This window comes from Serinus canaria, chromosome 7 (genome assembly GCF_022539315.1).
Source record: "Serinus canaria isolate serCan28SL12 chromosome 7, serCan2020, whole genome shotgun sequence".
Classification (NCBI taxonomy): Eukaryota; Metazoa; Chordata; class Aves; order Passeriformes; family Fringillidae; genus Serinus; species Serinus canaria.
Window position 1 is genome coordinate 16,785,435 of NC_066321.1, and position 25,474 is coordinate 16,810,908.

Below are 25,474 nucleotides of genomic sequence, written 5' to 3' on the forward strand. Positions count from 1 at the left end.
ATGAGGCTGGTGCCTGAGGCTTTGGAAGGTCTCTCCCTGAGATGAGGTTTCACCCATGTCGTACATGTCACTGAGCTTCAGGAGCAGTCTTGGTTTCCATCGTGGGGGTTTTGGGCAACCTCAGTGTGATTCTGAGGTAAGGCAAAATAATAAATTGAGAGTGTCTGCCTTACTGTGTTCAGTTTTGGTCCGGGGCAGTTCAAGAGACAGAAGAATTGTAGAGTCCAGAGGTCGGCAGGATTGGAGAGCCTATCACATGTTTGAAAGAACTTCATTTACAAAGCCCAGAGAAAATAAAGGTCAGGGGAGATCCAACCACAGTGATATCTGGGTGTTATAAAGATAATTTACTTGTTGGTAAAATTGCCTTGCTAAGGTGTAGGGCTTAGGCATGTTTCAGTGATCTCAGACCTAGGGGGAGGTCAACAGATTTTGGGAGTAAGGATGTATTACTGACAGCAGAACCAAAGAACACAAATTACGGACCTCAAGGACATTTGGCAGAACTCCCAAGGTAAGAAAAAAACCTAATGGAGACAGTTCAGCAACTGTGCTGAGATCGGCTCCGACTGGGTAGAAGGTAATTCTGGCACGAGCAGGTTGTGACCACTGATTCACAGACCACCGATCTAGGAAACCACTGACTCAGAAGAAAGACTGGGCATGTGGACTAATCAGCATAAGAAGCAAGGCAATAGTTTAACCAATAGAAAAAAGAATCTAATGAATATGAAAAACTTTGTAACTTGTAGCCAATGAGCATTAATGGCTTTGTCTGCTAAAATGTAAGAAATGTTGGCAGTCATGGTGTGCTGACTTGGTGAATTTACCACCAAGCACCTCTTTCTGTGCAAGACAGAACTGTAAATAAATCAAATGCCTTGGTTCTCTGTGTAGATCAGCCTCTTGCAAACTGGGTGAAAGAACCTATCTTGGGACACCAACAGTTCTTCAGCTCCTAAGAGCTGCATGAGTCTTCACTGGGGTACACTGGACAAAGGGGAATAGGAATATGTTTCTTTAGAGGAAATTATCTCTAGTTGTAAGAAGAAAGTATTATCGACTCTAGAAACAATTAGCCATTGGAATATATTGCTCAGAGAAGTAGCAGAAATTTCCTCAATAGAAATATTCAACACTTTGCTTGACAGTGTCCTTGATTAAATGTCTTGCTTTTAAAAGAAAGCCAGCTATCTCCAGAGGTTCTTTCCCAGCCTAAAGTTTTCTGTAGTTCAAATTGTACCTTCAGCTGCTTGTCACCTTGAGATGTGCTGCAGTAGTCTGCTCTCAGAGGAGCTTCCCTCAGCTGGAGGCATCTTTTGTAGAAGAACTTAATTTGTTTTTACTTTCATTTCATCATTCTTATGCTTATCTCTAGTTTCACTGTTACTTCATCATTACTTTTGCATTTCTACTTTATGAAAGTTTCCCTTGAAAGATTTCTTTCCCCCTAGTACTTTTTTTTCTGTCTCCAGCACCTTAGCTGGGAGACATATGAGCCTTCCTTGCTCAGTCTTAGAAGCCCGCAGGACTCAGTGTGTGCAGATGGGTTGTTTGTGTGTTTGCTTTGTTGTGTACGCTGGGGTGGTAAATTAGGCTGTATATTCCAAAACAATCCTTTACTGGCTCTAAGAGTTTGCAGACAATAAAAGGACATTTGAGACTTCCAGAGATAAAGAATGTTACTTGTTTATTACAGCTAGTGTGAGGTTGCACAGATGACGGCTGAGCTCCTGCTCTGACCACGAATTACGTAAATACCCTGAATATTGCTCTCCTGGACGTTTACACCAATTTCTGAGACCTTTGACCCTTTCAGATGTAATTCAAATTGGTGTCAGGGTTCATAGCAGTCGCTCTGGCAGTGCAGGGGAGGAGCACTCACAAAGGCTGCGCCGAGCCACCGCCCGACTCCGCTACAAGACCCGACGCTGCCGTTCCCTGCTCGGCCGGAGAGCAGAGGGGAAGCCGGGATGTGGCCCAGCCTCCACGGCTGCAGCACCACAATGCACTGCACAGCCCCGCACATCACTGCACTGCATGCACCGCACATCAGCACACAGAGCTGCACATCGCTGCACAGCACCGCACATCACAGCACTGCACAGCACTGCACAGCACCGCACAGCACCACACATCACTGCACTGCACTGCACATCACCACACAGAGCTGCACATCGCTGCACAGCACCGCACATCACAGCACTGCACAGCACCGCACATCACTGTACTGCACTGCACCGCACATCAGCACACAGAGCTGCACAGCACCGCACTGCACAGCATCACAGATCACTGCATTGCACTGCACATCACCACACAGAGCTGCACATCGCTGCACAGCACCGCACATCACAGCACTGCACAGCACTGCACAGCACCGCACAGCACCACACATCACTGCACTGCACTGCACATCACCACACAGAGCTGCACTCGTGCACAGCACCGCCATCACAGCACTGCACAGCACTGCACGCACTGCACAGCACCACATCACTGCACTGCACTGCACATCACCACACAGCGACATCGCTGCACAGCACCGCACATCACGCATGCACAGCACCGCACAGCACTGTACTGCACTGCACCGCACATCAGCACACAGAGCTGCACAGCACCGCATGCACGGCACCGCACATCACAGATCACTGCATTGCACCGCACATCAGCACACAGAGCTGCACATCGCTGCACAGCACCGCACATCACAGCACTGCACAGCACTGCACAGCACCGCACAGCACCACACATCACTGCACTGCACTGCACATCACCACACAGAGCTGCACATCGCTGCACAGCACCGCACATCACAGCACTGCACAGCACTGCACAGCACTGCACAGCACCACACATCACTGCACTGCACTGCACATCACCACACAGAGCTGCACATCGCTGCACAGCACCGCACATCACAGCACTGCACAGCACCGCACAGCACTGTACTGCACTGCACCGCACATCAGCACACAGAGCTGCACAGCACCGCACTGCACGGCACCGCACATCACTGCACTGCACTGCACATCAGCACACAGCACTGCACATCACTGCACAGCACTGCACTGCACTGCACAGCACTGCACACCAGTGCACATCATTGCACATCACTGCACTGTACAGCCCAGCTCTGCACAGCACATCACCACACTACACCGTGCAGTGTACGTTCTTACACAGTGCTCACAGTGTGTGAATATTTATAAACAATATTTAACAGAGAGGATGGGAAGATTAGGGGTGCTGATCTGCAGGTGTGCTATTAAGTACACCAGTCATGGGAGGAATCATTCCTTCTGCTGTGCTGGTATTGCAGTCTCCTGAGATTCTATTTGTGTTCAGCATTTTAGAGCTCAGCAGCTCCAATAAGAGGACTTACAATTTATCAGTGGGCAAGACTCCAGTTGCTTCCCCTCAGCAGGCAGCCAGAGGCTATGCCAAGCAGTGCATTTCAGCTTTTTGTATGTTACTTATGATGCTGGTGAATGAGACAGGAACTTTTATGAGTGCTCACCAGAGAGATGAAATTGCTAGGGCACAATTTACACCAGGAAAAGGGAAGAGAGGTTCATCTGTGGAGAGCCAGCAGTGAGATGGGAGACCAGAAAATGCATTTGCAAAGTGAACAGCAAGGGAACATGGAAGGAAAGAGACATACAGTTGGGTGTATGCTTCCAGGAAAAAGCAGTTGGGCCAAGACACATTACTACTGTGTATTACAGTAAATCTGTGCCTGTAGATGAATGTGCACATCCAAATTGTTCAGATTTCTGTACAGGTTAACTATTGAAAAGCATCACAACCTCTCCTTTGCTTTAAATGTTGAACTACACCTGTAACTGGTAGGAGCCAATTAACTTCATCAAGAGTGGTGCTGCTCTGTACAGTCTCACCTCTCACATTTGAAGTGATTGTCCACATTTTCTTTGTACTTCAGCTACTTTAGCTATTCCTAAATTTCTAGGAGACTTCCCTATATCTACAGCTTATAATTTATATGTATTTTTAGCCACTGGTTTTAATATAAATAGCTAAGTGTTCCTAAGTTCAAGCAAACCCAAAACTTGCTCCTAAAGTTCTGAAAGCTTCTATGGATATGTCCCAACCCTTAGCGTTACTATTCTTAGTTTGGTTTGGTTAACACAGACCCATTTCTATCAAGTGGAAGCTAGACTGGACTTATAGGGAGGCCCACCCCTTCAACGCCCCCCCCCAAAAAAAAAAAAAAAAAACCAACAAAAAAACAAAAAACAAAACCCCAGCAAAATCACCTGCAAATAAAAGGGGCAATTTTTTGCCTTTTAGAAAATTAATAAATTCCATACTCACTGTTTTTTACCTGTTTCTGGAAGAAAAAATGTTGAAGCAGTGGGTCTTCATTGAACCTCATCAAGAAAAGAAGTTACCTGAGAAGCCAGATCTTTCTGTGGCAAGGAAGGGGCAGCTAGAGTGTTGCAACTACACTTTTATCTTTTCTGCATTCCTTGGCAGGGAGCTTAGAATCTCCATAACTTTAAGAAGTCTCCCTTACTTGCACCCATTTGAGATTCTTTTTCCTTGGTACAAAGACAAAGGAAGGAACAAAGTCTCTTTGAGCCAAAAAACAGAGTAAGTGTAGCTTTTCCTTCACTTTGACTGACTGCAGTAGTTGTCACTCTTCCTCTTCCCTCCCCAAAGCTCCTTCCCCAGGCCACCTGTTTTGCTTAATCTCTTTGCAGTAATGAGAAATACCAGGTGATGAAATTGGATAAAAGGCCTTTTGTAAAGCAATGCTCATGCATTATACTTTTAAAATTAATTTTATTTTTATTTTATACCAGATTTTTTTAGAATGTAGCATAATAAATGCCTTTTTAGAAAATGTGCTAACTTGTTTCTTGTAACAGATATGAGTGTTAGTTATCAGGCTGAGATAGAGCAGAACTCCTTAACACTTGCTGTTTAAAAAACCCAAATAACAAAACCTCCCAGAAGGTATTTGTTATCCAACACTCCTCTTTCAATTGAAGTATATGCAGGCAGAGATTCTGACTGGTCCCTAGTGGGAGGAAAGATGTGTGTTAATGTCTTTACAAACAATTCCATGGATGAGGGTATGGGTGCTAACGTCTTTGAAATGGGTCTCAATGTCTTTACTAACCTCAAGCAGCAAGTTTGTTGCAGAGCCCAGACAGCTTTGCTCCTGAAACAGGCAAGGGTCTGCATGAGCCTGAACGGCTGAACTTTGGGGTAAATCGACAAGTTCAAGGGGGGATATATTGTAGGGAGTTTGGGAGGGCGGTACCTTCCTAGTACCTTACATACTTTCTGTAAACAGTACTCATGCTAGAGGAATTTCACATTAAAACTATAAGATTAGAAAATCATATGGACATTTAAAAATATTTGAAAGCAGTAATAAAGACATCATTTTCTTCTAAAATAAACACAACATTTGAAGCAGAATAATATTTTAATAAAATTAAATCTAAGTATTCACAAAGCATTATGCACATACAGTACATACTGTATTTAAAGCCTACAGACCTTAGATCATTTTATTCTAATGTAGTCAGCTTTGGACACAAGCTAAGCTTACTCATTTTGTAATAAGAAAGTTTACAATTGTTCCTGAAAGTGATTTTACATATATACATATATATATATAGCTCTATATCTATACTCCTACATGTAATTGTAGGTATATACACACACTTGTGTGTATGTGTGTATATAAATATATATACACATACACATACATACACACCTATGTACATCTGTAAAATACACACATGCACACATCCACAGCACATGTGAGGTGTGTGTGTGTGAGCATTTTAGAGGGGCCAGTCAGTACAAAGAGGTAACTGCAAACAGCCACCCTAATAATTACAAAACAAATATGTGTAAAATATTTTAAAATTAAAACATTGTTAATAATTTGTATTGAACAAAAGGAACACAGTCTTCTGCATTACATAGAAATTAGATTTATTGCATTTGATTATGTTTGTGTGACAGATGACGAGTACCTGTCTGCTCATCACAGCTGAATTCTATGATGCAATTAAAAAAATAACAGTACAAAAACCAAAACCCAATATGTGATGGAAACAAATAATTCAATTTAATGTGGTTTTGTGGATGTGACCTATGGTGATGCTTTCCACCATATGGCAGTTTTCCTCTCTGTTAAAATACTACCCTAGTTCAGCTAGTTTGGAAGGAGGCTGTGTTCTCTGTCCTAATTCTTTCAAGCCCAGAAGACTTGGCTACCTTATTCTTTCTTTAGATTCAGACTCATTGTGATGTATTAGAAAAAGCTCACTACAAGAAAGATAAATCAAGTTTCAAAAGTGAGCTAGAAGAGCATTTTTCTGGAATTTTAGCTTGGTCAGGTAGGAGTTTTTCTATGTGAATTATTGTTATTGGTCTCCTATTTGCTCTGAAGACATATCCACAATAAAATACTATTTCCATGACAGCAGTAAATGGTAATCTCCATGCAACGTAAACTGTAATTTCAGAACATGCATGTTATTAAAAAAAAATAAAAATATAAGGTGCCTTGAGAATGCTGGCAGTTTTACATTTGGAACATACAGTTAGTGTGTGTATATATATATTTACATCAGAACTGCTCAACTTTACCTTACAAGCTTCAGATTTAGGAAAATATACAGTACTTTTGCATATAATGGTATATTCCTTGTAGCCCCTGAGTCAAGTATAGAGGATTTAAATACAAAAAAAAAAAAAAAAAAAAAAGGAGAAACAGCCATTAAAAGCACTTACATTTTTATGTGAAGTAATAGTATAAAAGTACTATTTCCCAGGAAGACCAGGATCAGAAACATGCCTATGAAGACTCAAGATTCCTACAGTGCTTAGTGAAGATTCTGGCAAGGAAGGGTGTCTAATTGGCGGGAGACAAGTTTTACAAGGCTGTGGGGGTGGCTCTGCAGACTGGTCACGTTCTTGGTCTAAAAAAGAAGCCAGGTTGTCTTCTGAGGCTGTGTTCAGATGCACTCCACTTGAGAAGGATTCTTTGGATTTCAGTTTTGATTTTTCAACATCTGAAATTTCAGGACACTGTAAAGGAAGAGAAAAAACAAGATGGTAATAATTACATTGGTCTCTTCCAGGCCCTTGTTCTGTTCAAAATTAGCACATTCAGATGGTTGATGGAAAATAAGTTTTCTAAATTAAACAGTGTAGCAATATTTTTTTTACATGGTACTGCATTTGATTTAATGTAATTGAATGCAATTTTGCTGATTAATTGTAGAAGTCTGGACATCTTTTCCTCCCCTCAGACTTGCTAATATGACATCAAGATACACATATTAGCAGCCCTTTCTGAAGGACTGATTACTCTTGAGACCCAGTCTAAGAGTATGGATATCAATATTCTGGAATAGGAAGTTCTGTTTTAGAGCATAACTCCAGAATTTTGTAATTCTCAACATTCTAACCACTTGGATTCCTTTTCTGCTAACTTTTATTAAAAAAATGACAATGAAGTAAATCTGTCTGATTAGAATCTCTACAACTCTCATAGAAAATGTGGCCTCTGAAACTGTGGTGTTTGAGGCCACTGTGGAGGTGCTAGGTCAAAGCACCTTAAACTAGTGAACCAGCACCAGATTGGTGCATTTCTTCCTTATAAAAGACTAGGAAACCTCTTTTGATCTTGTGGATATGTACTTACCTGAGATGAAGGACTGAAACTTCTGTCTGTTTTAATTGATGCTGCAGGCTGAAGCTTTTGTACGACCCGGACTGCTGGCTCTCGGTACTCTGCACTTGCTGTCACCATGCTATAGGCAGGTGGAATGAGTGCTGACTGCCTTTGCAGTAGCTGCAGGATGGTTTGGATATCAGCAGTCATTTGGGATTCAAGCCTAGAGAGGGAACATGAAATCAGTTAGCTCGTGGCCAAGAGCAGGTGTATTTTACACACTGATTACAGAGGTGTTCAAGAGGCACCTGCAGTTTACCAGTAAAACCATTGCTGGTTGTGGCTTGAACATGTCTTAAATAGGAGACAACAGTAGAGGGAGTACGGAGCCCTTCCAAAGCTTCTGGCTCTCCCTTTCCTTTGCAGAAGATACCTGCGAGCTTTTCTCTGGTTTTTGCTGCACTAAGAATGAGTTCATCACTGTGCCTTAGGTTTGCAACAAGAAGCAGCACAGGTGACTGGGTATCTGGTTGAAAATAACTGGAATAAATGTATTCTCTTCATTGTAACTAAATTGATTTGTGCTGGCTGGGCATGGGACATTATTTTGATGCATCTGACAATAAATTCTGACATGCTGATACAATGCACTGAACTAAGCAGAAACCACATTTGAGTTTTTCCACAGTTAGAAAAAGAAAGATGCTTCCAAAACCATTAAAAATCCAACTGCCCAATTCTCATTACTGTGAAAATTTATTCAAACTTATGCAGGCCTCAGAATCAATGTCAGCATTTCTAATGTTCAAATTTTGTACATTTTAAAATGTTTTTCACCTTTCTATAAATTTGTATATGACTTCTGAAACACTTGAGCTGATTATTTTGTTCATACTTACAATTCCATAGCACTGAAATGATTTTTAAATGGTCTTGCCAAAATCTGTGACAAACTCAGGAAAAGGTAATGCCTTTTGTACCTTCCCAACTGCTGGAAGGCTACAGCACATTCTGACAGATGGTAATGCAGATAATACAGCCTTCTGTACAGCAACTGAGCTTCTGACAGAGTAAACAGATCTTTGTCAGCAGCCTTTAATGTTGTGAATGTTACTACTTGGGCTCCCTACAGGAGCAGAATTGATCCCGTGCTGTCAGATTTTTGCTTTTACCATGTGCTGCACTGATGTTATTTTTTATCCTGTTGGAGTTGTTTATGCCTGTATAATTTATTTATAAAAGCATCTGTGAAATGAATCCAAAAGGTATGAACGAAGGGTATTTGGGATTCTGTTTCTTTCTTCATCAGGAAAAGATGGTTTTGTGGCGTCAGCTCCCAGAAAAAATGGCCCAAACCCAGATTTGTGTTAGAGTCAGATGTGCCCTACTTGCCCTCTTGGTCAGCACCCTTGGGTTCTTTGCTACTTGCCAATGTTCTGTTCTCACACAAGCACGGTGCCGATGCCACAGGGCGAAACGCTGCAGGAGCAGCAGCATGCCACCATCCAGAGAACTTCCATCTGCTATACCTAGGCCTTAACCCCTCAATGAATAAAAGGTAGCATTGGAGGATATGCATTCAAGATTATTTTTGGCTTTGAATTCACTCTAAAATTGCTCCCCTCTTACTTTGATAGTACTTGAATGTTTCCTTGTACTTCAAATGAAAGAGTGTCTCTGGTAGTGTTTATTCATCATCATTGCATAGAAAGGTTCATTTTCCATTCTCTGAAATTAAAAACAAATCCATGCTACCAAAAAAAATAGGAGAACCTTAAATGCTTGTCCCATAGTGTCCATGAAATTCCAATTGCTTAAAGAAGAGATAATTCTAGACATATATTCCTTGTACATAGGGGGCTTTCCGGCCCTCTATATCTATTTAATAATTGAGTGTTATGCCAAACCTCTAACTTGGCATGGAAAAATTCAGGGAGAAGTGACCGTGCTTTTTAAGCTAGCAAGTCAGAAGTGACAAAGGCAGGAAAGGATATTGTCTGTTACATTAGTAGAAAACCGATCAAGGCCCCAAATACCAAAGCATGAAAAGCTTTAAAAACATGAGAATAGTTTAAAGAATAAAGTGATATAATAAAATACATAAAAAATTAATTCTTACTTTATCAGCAACAATTATATTTTCTGGCAGAAGAAAATACTGACAACTTGCATGATAAAACCATGGTAACTTTGAGGTATAACTTCAGTTTTGAGAGCTTAAGGTTTCAGGAAATGAAATGTTACCAAAAGACTACATAGTGTTGGTGGGGATCCTGCAGGCATTTAGTTATGTGACATTTGCAGTTACTTAGGTTACTTGACTTTAACTAGAAATTACAGCAGTTTAGGGTTAAGTGTTAAAAATGTCTTTTTAATGCATTATGTCATATTCAGGAATGAAAAATACTCTTGTTTGATTGGCTTCTGGTGGAGGAAGGAATCAATATGCAGTTAACTTGGCTTTAAACTGATTGGTGAAATATACCAATGCCACTGTATAGCTACTATAGTATGATTAGGACTGAGTGTGTGTCATAGTGTTTGTCATGGAAAAAATATTAAAAGTAATGGAATTACAGAGTGAAAATAATGAAAAAAATCAATGGTACTGAACATAGGGAAATTTAAAATTAAGTGAAGTTACATGGTAAATTACAGTGCAGGATGGATCAAAATTGTGTAACCATATTTTTAAGATGCTCTAAGCTGTGCTGCTTAGCTGCCAGTAACGAGTAATATATTAAGCAAAGGTGATACTAAACTCTCATAAAGAAAATATAATTTTTCTGTTGTAACAAGTATAAGTATTGTGCCTTTGCACACTCCCATGTCTTACTTATGGAGTTGCAAAAAGAGTTAACGCATCAAAAAGGGAATTCATCTGCAATACATTTTAAAAAGCAGGCAGCCGTTGTACTTTGAGTCTCCAGGAAAGAAAAAGTAGTTCAGATCTTGAAGATACTGAAAATTGCTGTTTTGTGTCCCTGCCCATGGCAGGGGGTCGGAATAGGTGATTGTTAATGTCCCTTCTAACCCAAATTGTTCGATGGTTCTGTGATCTAGGAACAGCACTCTTGGTGAGGTGAGATTTAAATTTAACAATTTGAGGCATCTCTGTAAAACTTCTTGGTTAAAAAGATGGTCCAAAACTGTCTGCTGAGGAAAAGGGCTTACTGCAAAGCCATTCAGAGTAGCTAATGTACATACCTAGAGGCAAAAGGCATGGATATTCTGGCAACATTTAAAAACTGTGTACCCAGATTTCTCAGAATTGGCTTTTCCAAGATTCTGGAAAGCCTAACTTAGGTGATATATAGCCACTTCAGAATACATACAGACGAAAAATTGATATTCCCATCATGCATATTTTTTTACTTTCGAGCTTCTGAAGATCTGAATGCTTTTGGAAATGTACTGCACAAACTCATTCCTCCTGTAGCATCTTCAATATCAGTTGTATAATATACTCTTTACACATAGGCTCTTTTCTCTTTATTTTTACCTGTTAAGTTGTTCTTGAAGTAAATCTAATCGATTCTCCACTTCCCCGTATATAAAATCACTTTCAGTTTCACAGATTCCCCATGTAACATGGGATAATGCTGGTTGAACTGGGGAGTCCTGGTACTCCTGGATATTCTCCTGTTCCCAGTTTCTTTTGTTGATGTCTGATAAAAAACCCACAAAATATAAAAGTATAGATTTATATACAGAGATTTAGAGAAAGGCTGACACTTCTCAAGCATCCCACTTACTGAGTTTCTCAAAACATTGAAAGATAAATTGGTACATTGGCCAGAGGACTGAACGTCTCTCTTTGTTCCTTAATACTCCTTAAGGAAAGATAAGAGTGGTCACATACATGCTAACATTTTGAAGCTGCAAATAAACAAGCAGCTTTTTCTAGTCAGCATCATCAGAGTTCTGCCACTGAATGGCTTCTCTTTAGTTTTGTTTCTGTTGTTTTCACAAATGGATCCCAAATTTTCTCAGTCTTTTTTTAGCAATTTTTTTATTCATTGAAAATAGAAATTTCGTTCTAACCTAAAGGCATTACATGATATACTAGAATGTCTTTGATAGTGTGCTTCAGAGGCCTAAGATGCCTTCCCTTGCCCTTGAATGTGCTGTTGAAGTGTATTTGCTGCTTAGTGCTTCGGTGTGAAAGAAGGATTCACTGCACTGAATTTGTAGCACTGGGCATGTGGTACAGTGCATTGGAATGTCCTCTGTAAGAAAGGTGCCAGGCCTCAGGGAGCTGCCTTTCTTACCCATAACTGTAACACTACTTAGGTTGATGAAGTGTTATATGTTTTCTCTGAGACAATGGCCATTTAATGCAGCTCATGCTGCTTGCAAAAGGGTACTGCTTATTATTCTCATAAAGAAAATTGATTTTCATTGATGTTGCTTTTAGCATCACTACTTTCCCACCCAATCCATTCACCTCTATGTAATGCACATCTCTGAAATTCCTACGGTAGTGTGGGCTGAACGGTGCCTGTTCATGTTGTTTAAGGAGTTCAGACTCCTAAAAGAATGAAATATTTAGCATTTCTGGGTCAGCCAAAGATCACTTTGACATTAAATAAAGCTTCATGGTAAACATGATGTATCTAAAAATACTCCTTATATGAGTAATTTATATTTGTTTCTTTACCACCAGCCCCTTGTAAAAAAAAAAAAAGATGATGATTATTCCAGGTCTTACCCTATACCTGCTGTGCCCAAATTTCATCCCTCTTGACCCTCCCAGTTCTTGGATCTCTGTGACCAAGCACTACACATGACTACCAAACAGAGCTTAGGGACACTCTTTCCTTTTGCTTGGACTTCTGGTTTGGGCTATTTCTCTTTCCTCTCTCAGTTTACCTAATTTACACATCTGTGGATTTATTAGTTACATTCTTGGCTCTATGCCATTTCTCCTGTTCACCAAGTTGTTGAAAGGTTACACCTCAGCTATCATGGGGATATACTTGTTGCAATTATCAAGTATAGAATGGAGGTCTTGCTGTGACCTTTGCAGAGCCTAAAGGTGATATAGGTTGAACAGTGCTTTTTCTACAGCTCACCCTGCTCCCCATAGCCTTTGTTTACTCTGAGTTAATGAGTCATGTAAACAGTCAAAACTGGTCAGAATCACTCATTCTTCTTTGATGTGATTAAAAAAGGTTGTTTAAATTTTAACAGGAGCTCAATACTATTCCCATTAGAGTTGTATTTGTAATTATTTAACTACAGGAAGTTATACAATAAATTAAACGTTGCACCCAGGCTGCTGCTTCAGCATATAGCTGGGCAAAATCCTTGACTGCTTATAAGGCATTTGCAGTTGGATTTGAATCCCACATCAGTCCCTGAATGATTTGCTCAGAGCTTCTCCTTGCGCTTCTCTTGGCACAGCATGCTGTTAACTCAGCATAGGTTATATTCATTCCACACTTGTGAAATTTTTCTAAGTAACCATAGCAGCTAGAGCCATGTTTCAAAGAGAAGAGAAAAAGCCCCACAGTGTGGGTGACATGTAAGAGCTCTGTCCAAATGCTAATAGCTAATCCTTTTCAAACATGGCATTGAGCAGTGTTTCTCTAAGTAAAGAAAAAAAAAAAAAGAAAAAAAGTTCCCACTCAGAATTAGTATTTCAAGTAGATTTAGCCAGGAAGGGGAGCTCTCACTACATGATTCTAAGTGTAAGAGATTTTCTTCTCTCTTTGTCTTTTTTTGTTTATTTGTTTGTTTGTTTTTATCAGACAAAGGTCATTATTGCATTATCTGATCTTTGGTTAGCAGGTGGTAGAATGTTTCCTGGAGCTGAAGAGTGTTTGAATTTCATGTGACAACCAGTAACTGATTTTATGCACTGGGCAAAAGCAAGAGGAAAGAGATTTCATCTTGGCTATACAGAAACCTGTTCTGCTTCTCAGGAACTGAAGCCAATGTAAAGAAAGAGATAAAGGGTGTCACAAAAGCATTTGGTAATTTCGTTTTGGGTAGCACACATGGCACAATTTGCAATGTCCACGGAAAAGCTGGAAATCTCTCAGCAAACTAAATGAAGCATACTATGAAAAATTGAGGGGTAAAGTTTCAGACTATGAGTTTAGGTGCTATGAGTTTTGTAAATCCAGTAGACTTATAAGAAGTGAATTTCAAGAGCACTTCACTGCTTTTTAAGATCCTGTAAAAACATGGATGTTGTAAAAAAAAGGTTTTGGTTATCTAAACCAATAAGTCATTAATTAAAATTACAGATTTTCAATGCCATGGATTATCCTGGGGAAATCACAGCTGTTTTTGTCCCAGAATACGTATTTGGAGACTATTGTATAGATGCTTAATTTGTGACAAAGCAAATTATTTGTCACTGAAACAACAAAATAAGTTCACACACCATAAGTAAGTTAATACTTTATAAAATATGGTGTAACTCATCTAAGTGTCTTTTCAGGTATTCCATATTCATTAGTAAAACCAGAAAAGCCCATCAGCAGCTGCAACTGTGTAACCAACTCTGGTTTTCCAGGGCTTGAAGAATCTTAGACTGGGAACTAAGTTTAAGTCTATAACCTAGTTATACTAAATGTATAACTAGGTTCACCAGAAGAATTGAAGAATCAGTCTATTAGCCCAAATAATGACCAAGTGAAAATAGTATATTTCTTTTACATAGAGCTAACAGCTCCAGAAAAATTCTCAGATCTATACAAAAGAGCCATATGTTCAAAACTTAAAAGTTGCATTCTAAGATTATGGAGAGATGTTTGTACTGCTTCTGTCAAATTACACAATGCATTTTAAATTTTCTTTCCATTCATTGAAGTAATGACCAAGGCTTAAAACAAAACAAAAAATAATTAAACGTGTATCAGTCACAGTGGTAATGAATTAGACTAGCTTTATACAATGCATTTGTATCCAAGATTTATAAGACAGTATAATATATGAGGATACATAAAAGCAGAGTTTTTTTCAGAAGTTCATTATGTTTTTAACTAATCTTATGGCAAGTTATCATCAATCTATAATAGCAGAAGTAAGAATTTAGTTTAAAACATATATCAGGAAAAGCTAATCTTATTGACCTTGAAGGTTTTTTACATTTGCAATGAAGCTCATTACTTGCATAACAGTACTAGAAGGGCTAAATTACAAAGTGGGAAAAAGAGTGTGGTCTTAATCAAAATTTGTAACCTTTAGTTATGCTAAATTTAGCTCAAATACAATCTGCAATAGGTTGCCTTGGCAAATGTTGCTATAGCTGCAAGGACACATTTCTGGCTATTGGTTGGGGGAAGGAATGGTTTCTAATTGCAGTATGTATGCAACAAGTTTATGTGGTGTGGATTTATAGGACCTTAACTTGAAGAGACCAGACTTCAGATATTCATAGCTCTAAGATGTTAAAATCATTGTTTGGTCTGATTAATCATTAGGGTTATTTAAAATTACAGCCTAGAAGCCTAAAGTTTATTAAATGATGGTTAAATGGTTAAATTGTCTCAATGGAAACTGCTGAGGAAAACAGCATTAAACAATAAATATGTAGTTCTTCAGACTGAAAGAATTACAAATGAACTTGCAGTGATATTTAAATTGTATATTAATACAGGGGTTTTCATTAATTTCCGTTCACATCACTGAGAAAATTAATATTTTAGTATATCAGATGTAATTTTAATTATGTGATTTAAATCTATGTAAAAGTATCTGAGATTGTTAAATAGTTCCTGATCGTTTGTCATATACAAAAGCTCAAATCTTTATTCTTGTGTGTTACTTATGGAAGTCATGATTTTCTTCTGTTTGGTGTAATGGCACTCCTTTAATCAACAGGTGCAGCAAGACAGGATAGCCTTCTTTCGAGCTATTATGGTTTTTTTTTTCACTTAATTTTTGTTGTGCCTTGTCAATGAAGTGAATAAAATTAGTTATCTTAAAACGTATTTTTGGTGCATGTGCAACTATCACTAGGTTTAGCTAGTCTGGCTCTCATTATCTATAATTTTTTACTGTCATCAAAATACTGGCACATCAAATACCCTTTGGGAGATACTGTACTGTTTTGAGTGCAGCTATCATCAATGGGCACTCAATGGCGTCCAATAGCAGTGGATAATTTTGTAAAGTTTGTTTAAATTACTTATGTAGTTCAGTTACAAGATGATTTGTAGCAAAACCTATAAATCACCTTTTGGAGGCTGTACAAACCAGTCCCACAGAACTGTAATCCAGTTCCCACTGAATTAAACTATATTAACCCCCTTCAGAAATAATGATTTTTGATCTAATAGATTTTTTCTTAAGATTTTTGGAGTAAATGTTATGTAAAGAATCAAGAGAACCATTCAGAAAGTTATTTTTGTTAATCAGACTAAAAAGATGTCTGCTCAAATTTTGCTAAATAGAAACAGCTGGATTACCTTTGCAAGAACTGCTTCTTTTGTCAATAAGAATTTCTTCTGTGTCATGATCCATTTCTTCAAAGTCCATCTCTGTGGTTTTCTCTGTTACAGATGGGTAATCGGCTATCCCAGAGAACAGAGGCTTTTGCTCATCTTCAATGGAGGACACAAAAGATGATGACCCGCTTTTTTTCTCCTCAAAATGTTTCTTAATAGATTGATAGTACCTGGTACTGTCTCCTGAGGGTTCAGGATCACTCTGATCATTCTCTTTGAAGTAATCTGTGAAAGAGAAATAATTGTATACAAAATAAGCAATTATTGAGAGTTTATTCAGGTGTATTATGGTCTGAGGATGGACATGATTCTTATATCAATTAGGAAGTTCACTGTCTATTAGAAAAAAATACTTTAAACCCTTTTTTTGATTCTTCTGTCAGAGGAATTTTATTTCTTTGAAGTCCTGGAAGACATTTGTATGTATGTATTTTTCGTTCATAAACCATACCTCATCTTGCGAAACTTGTTTGTATCAAAACAGCAAAGGCTTTATCCACAAAACTTTCTTGTGTACTCCTTTTTTTTTTTTATAGTGAGGATGAAATTTGAGGAAGTCTTATATTCCAAAGTTTACAAAATATGAAATATTTCATCCTGTCTTCCATTTACTCTCATTATTGGGCATTTATTACAGTCTTGACAGGCTAACAGTAATGTATGTTAGACTTGGTATCAGAAATACTCATTTAAGTTACTCTCACATGAGAGAATATTCGTTGATTATTCTTTTCCCATAAGAGGCATTAATCAATTACCTCTAATTAATACGAGAGGTATTAATGAACACTCATCCCCAAAATATGCTCTCAGAGAGCATATTTCTCCATATTTATTACAGGGTTGATATGATAGGGAGAAATAAAAGGAGGGAGTTCTTTGTCTTACGGGATCACCTTCAAAACAACTTTGCAAAGTAGCCCAAATTCCTTAGTCTTTACAGCTGGAATTCTCTGAACATCCAATCTTTTGAATAACAAAAGTAAACAACATTCTGTTATATATATCACAGAATGCAGTATCATGTAGCAGTATGCCAGTAAAGTTGAGAATGAATCTCTCATTAATCATGTTCAGGGTCTTTAGGGAGCAGGAGCAGATTTAGTCCTCTTAAGAAATGGCAAGTAAGCCTAGATTTAAAGCAGATATCTTTAAAAACATATTGTAAAAATGAAATAGGATTTAAACTCTAGAATAATTACTTATTAATATAAAGAGCTCTTGGTCTCTTTTCAGCATAAACTTGAAGCTAATTTCCAATTCAATATTTGGTTTTACCTATTTTTAACTGAAATGTCAAGATAATTTCAGTTCTGCTATTTATTTAAAACACATTTTAGCAGGGTAGTCTCAACATCATATAAATACTGTAACGAGTTTGCATTAAGTTCCTGGGGAGACAGCATGATTTCCCATCTGCTTTGTGCTAATTACTAATCAACATAGTTCTAAAATATCTGGAGTCTTTATAGCCTACAGCAATAGCTAATCCAACATTCTGTATATTCCCTAGGTTTCTTTGTTTTCTGGTCACTATAAGGAAATGAAACTGTGGCTTCGACTAATTGTCTTTGTCTGCCTATAAAAAGAATGCTGTGTCTGTAAAAGAGCACCCTTCAAGGGTCCAGAAATCTGTGAGCAGTGAGGGCAGGTAATGTTAAGAAAATAAACCCAATAACAAAGCAAAATAAACCCAATAGCAAAGCAGGCCTTCTGTACCTGCAGTCTCTAGAGTCTCCAAGGGCAATTAACACAACCCCATACAGAGATGACTTTACTGGGCTTTCGTTAAGCAGGACTACTGGCTCTAAGTGATATTGGTGATGCTCAGTTGCAGCAAAATTGTCAAAACAACTTCAAATGGACTGGCAGTGTAAAAGCTCTTGGGGGATACTCAGACTCAAGTGCCATGTTCTCAGAAATTCCATCTCCAAAATAGTACAAAAGCAAAAGAAAGCTTCATCAGAAAATTTTATCATAGACGTCTCCCATGACATTTCTTGTGGTAATATATTGAAAACATAGTCATGCTACAGTAAATTGCCTTAATTACTTAATGTTTGACTGACTTCAACCCGTGAAAAAGACCTTATAATGAAAGCTTGAAATTACCAATTTTTAGGGTAATTTTATATGTTCATGGGATTTTGTGCACTAACGGCAGCTGTAATGAGCACTCTGTGGAATACAAATCAAGCAGTGGACTAATTTTAAGATGGGGTCATTGAGACTCTAGTGAAAAAATTGTTTAGCAGATGAAATATAGCAGACTGTCTTCTCTCTTATATTCATAAAATACTAAAATATTTTTAAAAAATGAAGCCAGATTCTGCTAATAATTACTCTGCTGTAAAACTAGGGTAATTCAATTGATATCCCTCCATCTATATCAGAACAACAGAACACATTTTTTTCCAAATTCTGTTCAAGTATTATGAACTCACTGGCAGGAGAAGGAAGGCAGAAATCTGTTGAATGTAAGCTCCTGCCTATTGAAACCAGATTTGTTCATCCGCTGATCTATTTAAAAATGGACATCTTTGGCTTTACTGCCGTTGCTTTATCTTCTAGGCATCTGTCTATACTCAGAGAGTCAAAAGTTGTTTTCTCTTTTAAAGGCTCCTATTTAATGTTAAAAATTATTCTCTCTGAAGGATAATCTTGTGACACTTAGCACCTAGGGTATGAATTAAAATAGAAACGGCTCTATTTTATTGACTCTTCAGGACCTGATAATGGTGCAAGTTCTGTACCTCTGCTCAATATCTTAGCAGTGCCTCTGTAGCTCAGTGGAAAGTAAGTTACAAATAATAGATAGGTAGGGCTTTTTTCAGAATGTGAATTTCTCCAGTTTCTCCGTTGTTTAGTAATGAAATTTAGTTGTTGGTTTAGAATGGATTTTCCAGAAAAGAAGACTTATCTAACTGTATATGTATGGATATGTTCACTTTCTACCACAGAAAAGTGTTTTCAAAGTTTTATTTATCCCTTTCTGTTCTTCCAAATGTATCATTAAACTCCATCTTCCTTTCCTCCCCCTGCACCAGTTCTAGTGTTTTCTCTTTCCTTTTCCAGTAAAAAAAATTTACTTTCTGATTCTGAAACAGCTAGAAACTGTTTTACTGAAGATGATTATTTTCCTACCTTCCTGATTTACCAAAATCTATAAACATTATTTACACCTTTTATGGGACTGTTTTGGTGCGTTATGTGTTTTGGGTGCCTGACAAGTTTATAGGCACTATCCTCTGACCTTTGCTGTCTGGATATTCCAAAATCTTCAAAGTAATTATCAGAAGGTTTGTGTCCTGCTTTTTGCACATACACAGGCAAAGGAAGGGAAGAAGTGGGGTTGTCACAAGTCTGGGTTAGAGAGCTGTGACAGTGACTCACAGAAATAATGGCATTAAAATCCTACTTCATGGGATGGTTACCAGATGTCAGACACGTTGCTTTTATGTGGTATGGTTTGCAGTATGGAAATTTTGCATTACTCAAGAAGGACCAGTCTGCATGATCTGGAGGTACTGTCTCTAAATATATCAGTCTGCTGCAAACAGTATTGTTGAAAGTGTCAACAATACATTACCTATGGAGCAGCATTGTTTAATACTTCTCTAATTTCATTAACTGGGATTTGTCATCATTAAACCAGCTATGTAGCCAAGTGTTTCAGAAGGTAGCAAATTTTTACTCCCTTTTCAGCCATCCAATAATTTGCCTGAAGTTCCACGAGGCACTTGAATTTGTGTATCTAGATGTCCAGCTTCAGCACCTTCAATTACACATTTGGTGACCTGTCAGACTTCAAAATTTGAAACAATGCCAAAGATTTACAGGGGCTTCTGAAACCTGAGTTGTGAAAGTTCTTGGATTCTTTAGCACATGCTTGTTTTCCCCCTTCTTCCTCACTTCTAGTCATTATGGCTCACATCAAGTATCCCACCTATCTTTAGGACCCCCTGCTTAGAAATGTACTGTCAGATATGTGTGTAGCATATCTTGACTAACACCAAGGAAAAATGTTGGCTGTCTAGTATCTATGCAGGAAGATCCCTAATCCTAAGAAAAGTATGTTGCTGGAAGTATTTTGGGAAAGGTAAAACATTTTATCTTTCAATAGTAAAAAGGTATGTTTTTTTGTGATTGTTTTTAATGATGGAAGACTTGTTTAATTCCAATTTCATTCATCATTGGGGAGATCCCAAGTCTACTATGGGTAGATATAATTGATTAAGCTAGTTATAAATATAGTTGTAAACTAGTGAGATTCCATTGTTATAGAATTTCTGGCAATTTTGCTGAAAGTTTCCAGTAAATTCAAAAGTGATGGTGGAGGAAATGAACTGTACTGCAGAGAGTTTGAATTACTGCTCTGTATCAGCACTGCTTGGGAGTGTTTGGTAAGTTAATCTGTCCTTTGCCATGTTTCATCTCTGACCCATGAAAGTTTGGATGATTTTAGAAATTGGGAACAGCAGAGGGTACTGAAACCTCCCCATCACAATGGACTGAAGTCCTTATTGACTTTTCCATAAGGATCCATGGCCCTCTTTTTACAAGGGCTTCGAAAAGAGCTAGGTTTTCAGTAACCAAATTTGAGACACATTAAAAAACCCAAGAATTTCAAAGGTCAAGTGAATAAGAAGTCCTTCATTTATTCTTTTGTGTCATTTTTCGTACAATGAGATGCTAGGGATGAAGTGACAGCCCTCCATCTCCATTTTCTTTGTTTTCTCTGTTTTTGTGTGAGTGGTAATCAGAGAAGGATGGAAGGACAATTATTAGTTTATATTTCAGGAAATAATGCTATGGGGAAAAACAATCAGAAACAAAGAATTATAGCAATGCACCTCAGAATGGATTCAGGGCATAGATCAAAACAATTATCAAATTTTGAATTCTCTTATCTTTTTTCAAGAGATTCAGCTTTCACCATAATGCTATTATTACTATATTTTTTCAAAGGATTGCTATGGATATGTGTGACTGCACACAACATTTTGGTCAGATTTGGCCTTTGGAAACAGCCTCTTTGGGAGTAACTGGAAACAAGACTCTTCTGTGGAAGCTCCCTGAGGTGGCACCTTGGCACTGTGATAACAGCAGAAACACTAACAGGAGCAGATGGAACACTGTGCTGGGGGGCTCTCTGATGACCAGGTACTTTCTTGCTAGGGGTTTCATGATTAAGTAAGATTTTGGGGACATGAAGTCTTGTTTCCAGCCATATGATGCCTGCCAACACATTAGTTTTTTCCTGGCCCTTTAATGGCCAAACACTCCAGGGGAATATTAGAAACTCTTTTCTTATTAAGCCCATCCAACTTCATCAGCAAAATACTAACAGTTTAACACAGTTAAGTAAGAGCTTCAATTTTTCTCCACATTCTTACATGAATTTCCTTCTGAGAACATGGCAAAATGTTTGAGCATCTAATAATAAAGTAAGCATTTAGATAAGTAAGCTGAGGGAGGGGACAAGATAGGGAAAGAACAGGGCAGGGGGTGTTTCTCATTCTCTTAGTACTCCATAGTTTCAGGCAGGAGAATCAGTTCCTGAAATGTTTTCTTGTCTTCTATATCTAAATCAAGAGCCAGGGCCTCTAGATCCTTTGTGTAATTAAGCTGTGTTAATATGGCTTGGCTTCTTAGTCTGAAAAACACTGACAAGCAATGAACACTTAAGGTAGTTACATTAATCAAGATTTGGTTAGAAGTTTTTTTAGAATTCTGGCTTTTGTGCTGACTTTGAGAATTGATTAGTAGACACTTTTTAAAAGTCTGATCAGGAAACATAACTCTTCAAATTAAGCAATATATGAGTTTACTAGTTAATAATATTTTAAGAATGAAACAAAATTTATTTTATATCCCACTTGATTGTTACAGTCTGTGTCAACATGGGCAAGTGCAAGCCCCAGGGTAACAAGAATCTGTGAGAACTTTGCTTAGTGACCACTTAAAATCATATCCATGGAGCTAAAATTTTCTTGGTATAAGTTTCCTGGGCCAGCTAGAACAGTCACTAGAACAGTCCCAAGAAGGTTAAGATTTTAGAGCCAATATTAACAAAAACTTAAAAAAGTTGCTAGCAAAAATGATAATTCTTGAACTTCATGACAGTCTTTTCAAAGCCTCAAGTTTTCAGGCCTTCAGTGAGTCTTCTTACACTATGCATTTTCCACCCATTTGTTGGATTTTATGTTGATGTATACAACTCTAGAAATGCCCTATTCAGCATGGCATAACAGACCCACACTCAGAACTAGCAGAGCTAAAGAAAGATCTCGACTGAATGTATTTCCCTTGAAATTAGCTAACTCACACAGAACTGCTAGAAGTAAATGAGAAATGAACAAGAAAAAATTGTATTCTGCACTGCTAAAAATGACAACTGAGTATACATGGCACAGCTCATTGTCACAAAGTTTTCACCAGGAGGCTAACTTGCAAACCCAGCTGAGAGCTTTGTTTGGACCTGCCAGGCAGGAATGCTGCTAATTTTAAGCAGTCTCAGAGACTTTCTTGGCTGACTGTCAAGGATCTATGGCAACTGGCTAAGTCTGCACCTGCACCTGTGCAAGAAGTACCATCCATTATTCTGAAAGACATGCAGCGAATTTCTTCAGGGTGGGAGCAAGTGTAAGCTGCTACGTAGTGTGTACATTCATTTTTGCAGGGGACCTCTTCTGAGACTGCAACTGATTCTAGAAGCCATAGAACAAGCTGGTCTCTCAAATAGTCTCATAGCCTCTAAAATCACACTGTGACAGAGCCCTTATAAGGCTTCCTAGTTAAGATCACAGGATAGAAATGGTGCAATTATGTATATGTGGAGTGAGGTCTTGTGTGATATTGGAGAACCAGGGGTACTAACTGCAGATGCATAAAAGGGAGCTGTGTTGATTTTGTTTAACCCCTGATAAAACTTGTGCAGGAAGAGTTACCATGGAAACAAGGTCCAAATCAGGCTAGCATGAACTAAAGGCTGAGATAACACAATCCCATTTTTAGTACTCCATAACAGAGAAAACATCATGATCACACTAAAGATGGAAAAAATACAGTTTCAAGCTGCATAATATGCTAGTAGGTCAACTGCTGAAAGTAAAGAATGCTAGCAAGAAGAGCATTTACCAAGCGTGCCTCTAATAAATAAAATATCAAAATGCAAAATAAAATATCAAAATATAACAGTAAGAATTTTGGGAATCTCTATCCTGTTCAAGCTATAGTTCTGAAATCAAAATATGATTTTCATACAACACATTTTTTTACCTTTTGGCACACTGTGGCCAGAAATGCATTTTCCAGCTGTTTGTTCAGAAACTGTGTCTTTTCTCCTCCAGTTCTGAAAAACTCTGCAGGATCATCTCCAAATATTTATCATTATAGACTGACTATGCTGGATCAAAATAAGATGCCACTCCCTCCTACATATAAAGGGTTGAAATCAATAGAACATTACTTTAAAAACCAGCAGTACCTCTAGTAGAACCTACTTTACAACCTCAAAGAGAATGTGGGAAGGGCCACAGAAAAGTAACACTGAAGATCTATGACTGTGAGGTGTCTGCTGTGCCATGGGAACATGCAGAGAATCTGTAAAGAGACCAGGGAGGGGCAATAAGCCACTGGACCAAAAGTGTACTCAGCAAAGGACTCCTCCTTATTTTATCTTCTCTTCAGATGGACTTCTAATGTACCTCACTTCTGCCTAACCCAGATATTACCAGGTGCTGTGCAATCATTGCCAGGGCTAAGGAGCCTCCTGCCAGTCTTGCCTCTTCTTCCCCAAGGGTGGAAGTATTTTTTTCAAAGACAAAACTGTGGGAAATTATATTCTGTCAAAAGTAATGCAAATAAATGTTTCAAAGAGGATGTTCAGTGTAATTGATTGGGCAAGAACCATAAAAGCCTAGGGGTCTTGGAACCTCAGTGACACCTGAGTAGCCTATTTGTAATTCTACACCAGGCACAACATAAAAGATCACTTCCATCTTGTCTAGGTAGCAGCATATGTTTTCTCATAAGAAATGTGAAGGTTAGTCAGGCAAAGTATCTCTGTCAACAGATTCTTTGTGAAGAGCAGATTGAATATTTCATGGGGACATTTTCCTGACAGATTTGTTGTCAGTCTTGGCTTCCTGCCCTAAAGTTGCTCCTTTGATCGAACAGGAATGTCATTGTTCTGAATAGCCCCACTCTGGATTAGTCTCTTCACTGAGCATTATACCTGCTATGGATATTTAAATTGTTCCCATTTATTATCAACTACTCTGCTACTCTATAAATTGGTGTTATGCTGCATTTAGGACTGAGGTTTAACTGTGGAGTGTGAAAGACAGGAATAATAGAAGCAGTAATTTGTCAGACAAACCATTCAACCATAAAAGTGTAATGGTATTCAAGGAATTGTGTTTTGCCTACATAAAAATGAAAATCCATGAGTATCAGCTTAGTTGTCTGCATGACTTTTGCCGTCTGACCAGATCTACAGTCTACAGTTTCTGGTATTTAGCAGTACTGAATAGTGGTGAAAAAGTTTAATGTTTCACTGAATTTTCCTTCAGTGTTTAGTCCCAAATGCTGCTAATGTAAATGTAAGCACATGAAGTATTACTTAAACTTTTGCAAGGACAACTTTTACACATTACCATATGGATCAAAATCAGACTATGGTGAATCTATGGTGTCCTAAAACATTTTAAATTTTTGGGAGAAACACCACCTAGCATCAAGTTCAACAAAGCGCTTGGCTGAGGAGATAAAGTAATCCACAGACTAGGTTGTCCACACAGTTTAAAACCTGGTGTCTCAGAAAATAGATATTAAGAGATAATATACATATATATATATATATATGCATGCCTCAAAGGCAATAAGGTAGCTTAATGTTGGAACAGCTCTTCACGGACAGATGTGAAGACATAGAAGGGTGAAACACATATCTTCTAATTATACATAAAGCATTTAGGGATTAATGCTCGGAGAAGTTTTGCTTTTCAGCTGGATTCTCAAGGGCTGCTCCAGTAACAGCCAACATGGACCCTGATGTACCCAGCATTACCAAGTGAGCTACCAATGAATAATGAGGCGGTGCTGTCTCATGTAAGAAATGAAGTTAATTACCTTTCTCTATTTCACTTTGGAAGGACAATTTCCGTCTTCGTATTTTGCAGTTATCTCCGTCCGTATCATTGGTAGTTTGTGATCTTATTACGAGGTCAGACTTGATGAATGAAATATGAAACAGAATGACAGATTAGTCCCATCTAAAGAGGGCAGATTTGCAATAGGTGATTGACTGTTAATCATGTTCAAGCTTCAAAAAAGGCAA

The 25,474-nt window shown here is 38.2% G+C and overlaps 1 protein-coding gene across 1 annotated transcript in view; it reads right to left on the reverse strand.

Moving 5' to 3' along the window:
• Window positions 1-6,782: 6,782 nt before the first annotated feature.
• Window positions 6,783-25,474, reverse strand: part of KCNH7 (potassium voltage-gated channel subfamily H member 7) — a 203,078-nt gene continuing 184,386 nt past the window's right edge. The window contains exons 12-16 of the mRNA XM_050976980.1: window positions 25,267-25,366; window positions 16,093-16,344; window positions 11,172-11,337; window positions 7,700-7,892; window positions 6,783-7,080 (exon numbers count right to left, since the gene is read on the reverse strand). Of these exons, the coding sequence (XP_050832937.1) occupies window positions 6,814-7,080; window positions 7,700-7,892; window positions 11,172-11,337; window positions 16,093-16,344; window positions 25,267-25,366 (978 nt within the window). The 3' untranslated portion in view covers window positions 6,783-6,813. The remainder of the gene's footprint in view (window positions 7,081-7,699; window positions 7,893-11,171; window positions 11,338-16,092; window positions 16,345-25,266; window positions 25,367-25,474) is intronic.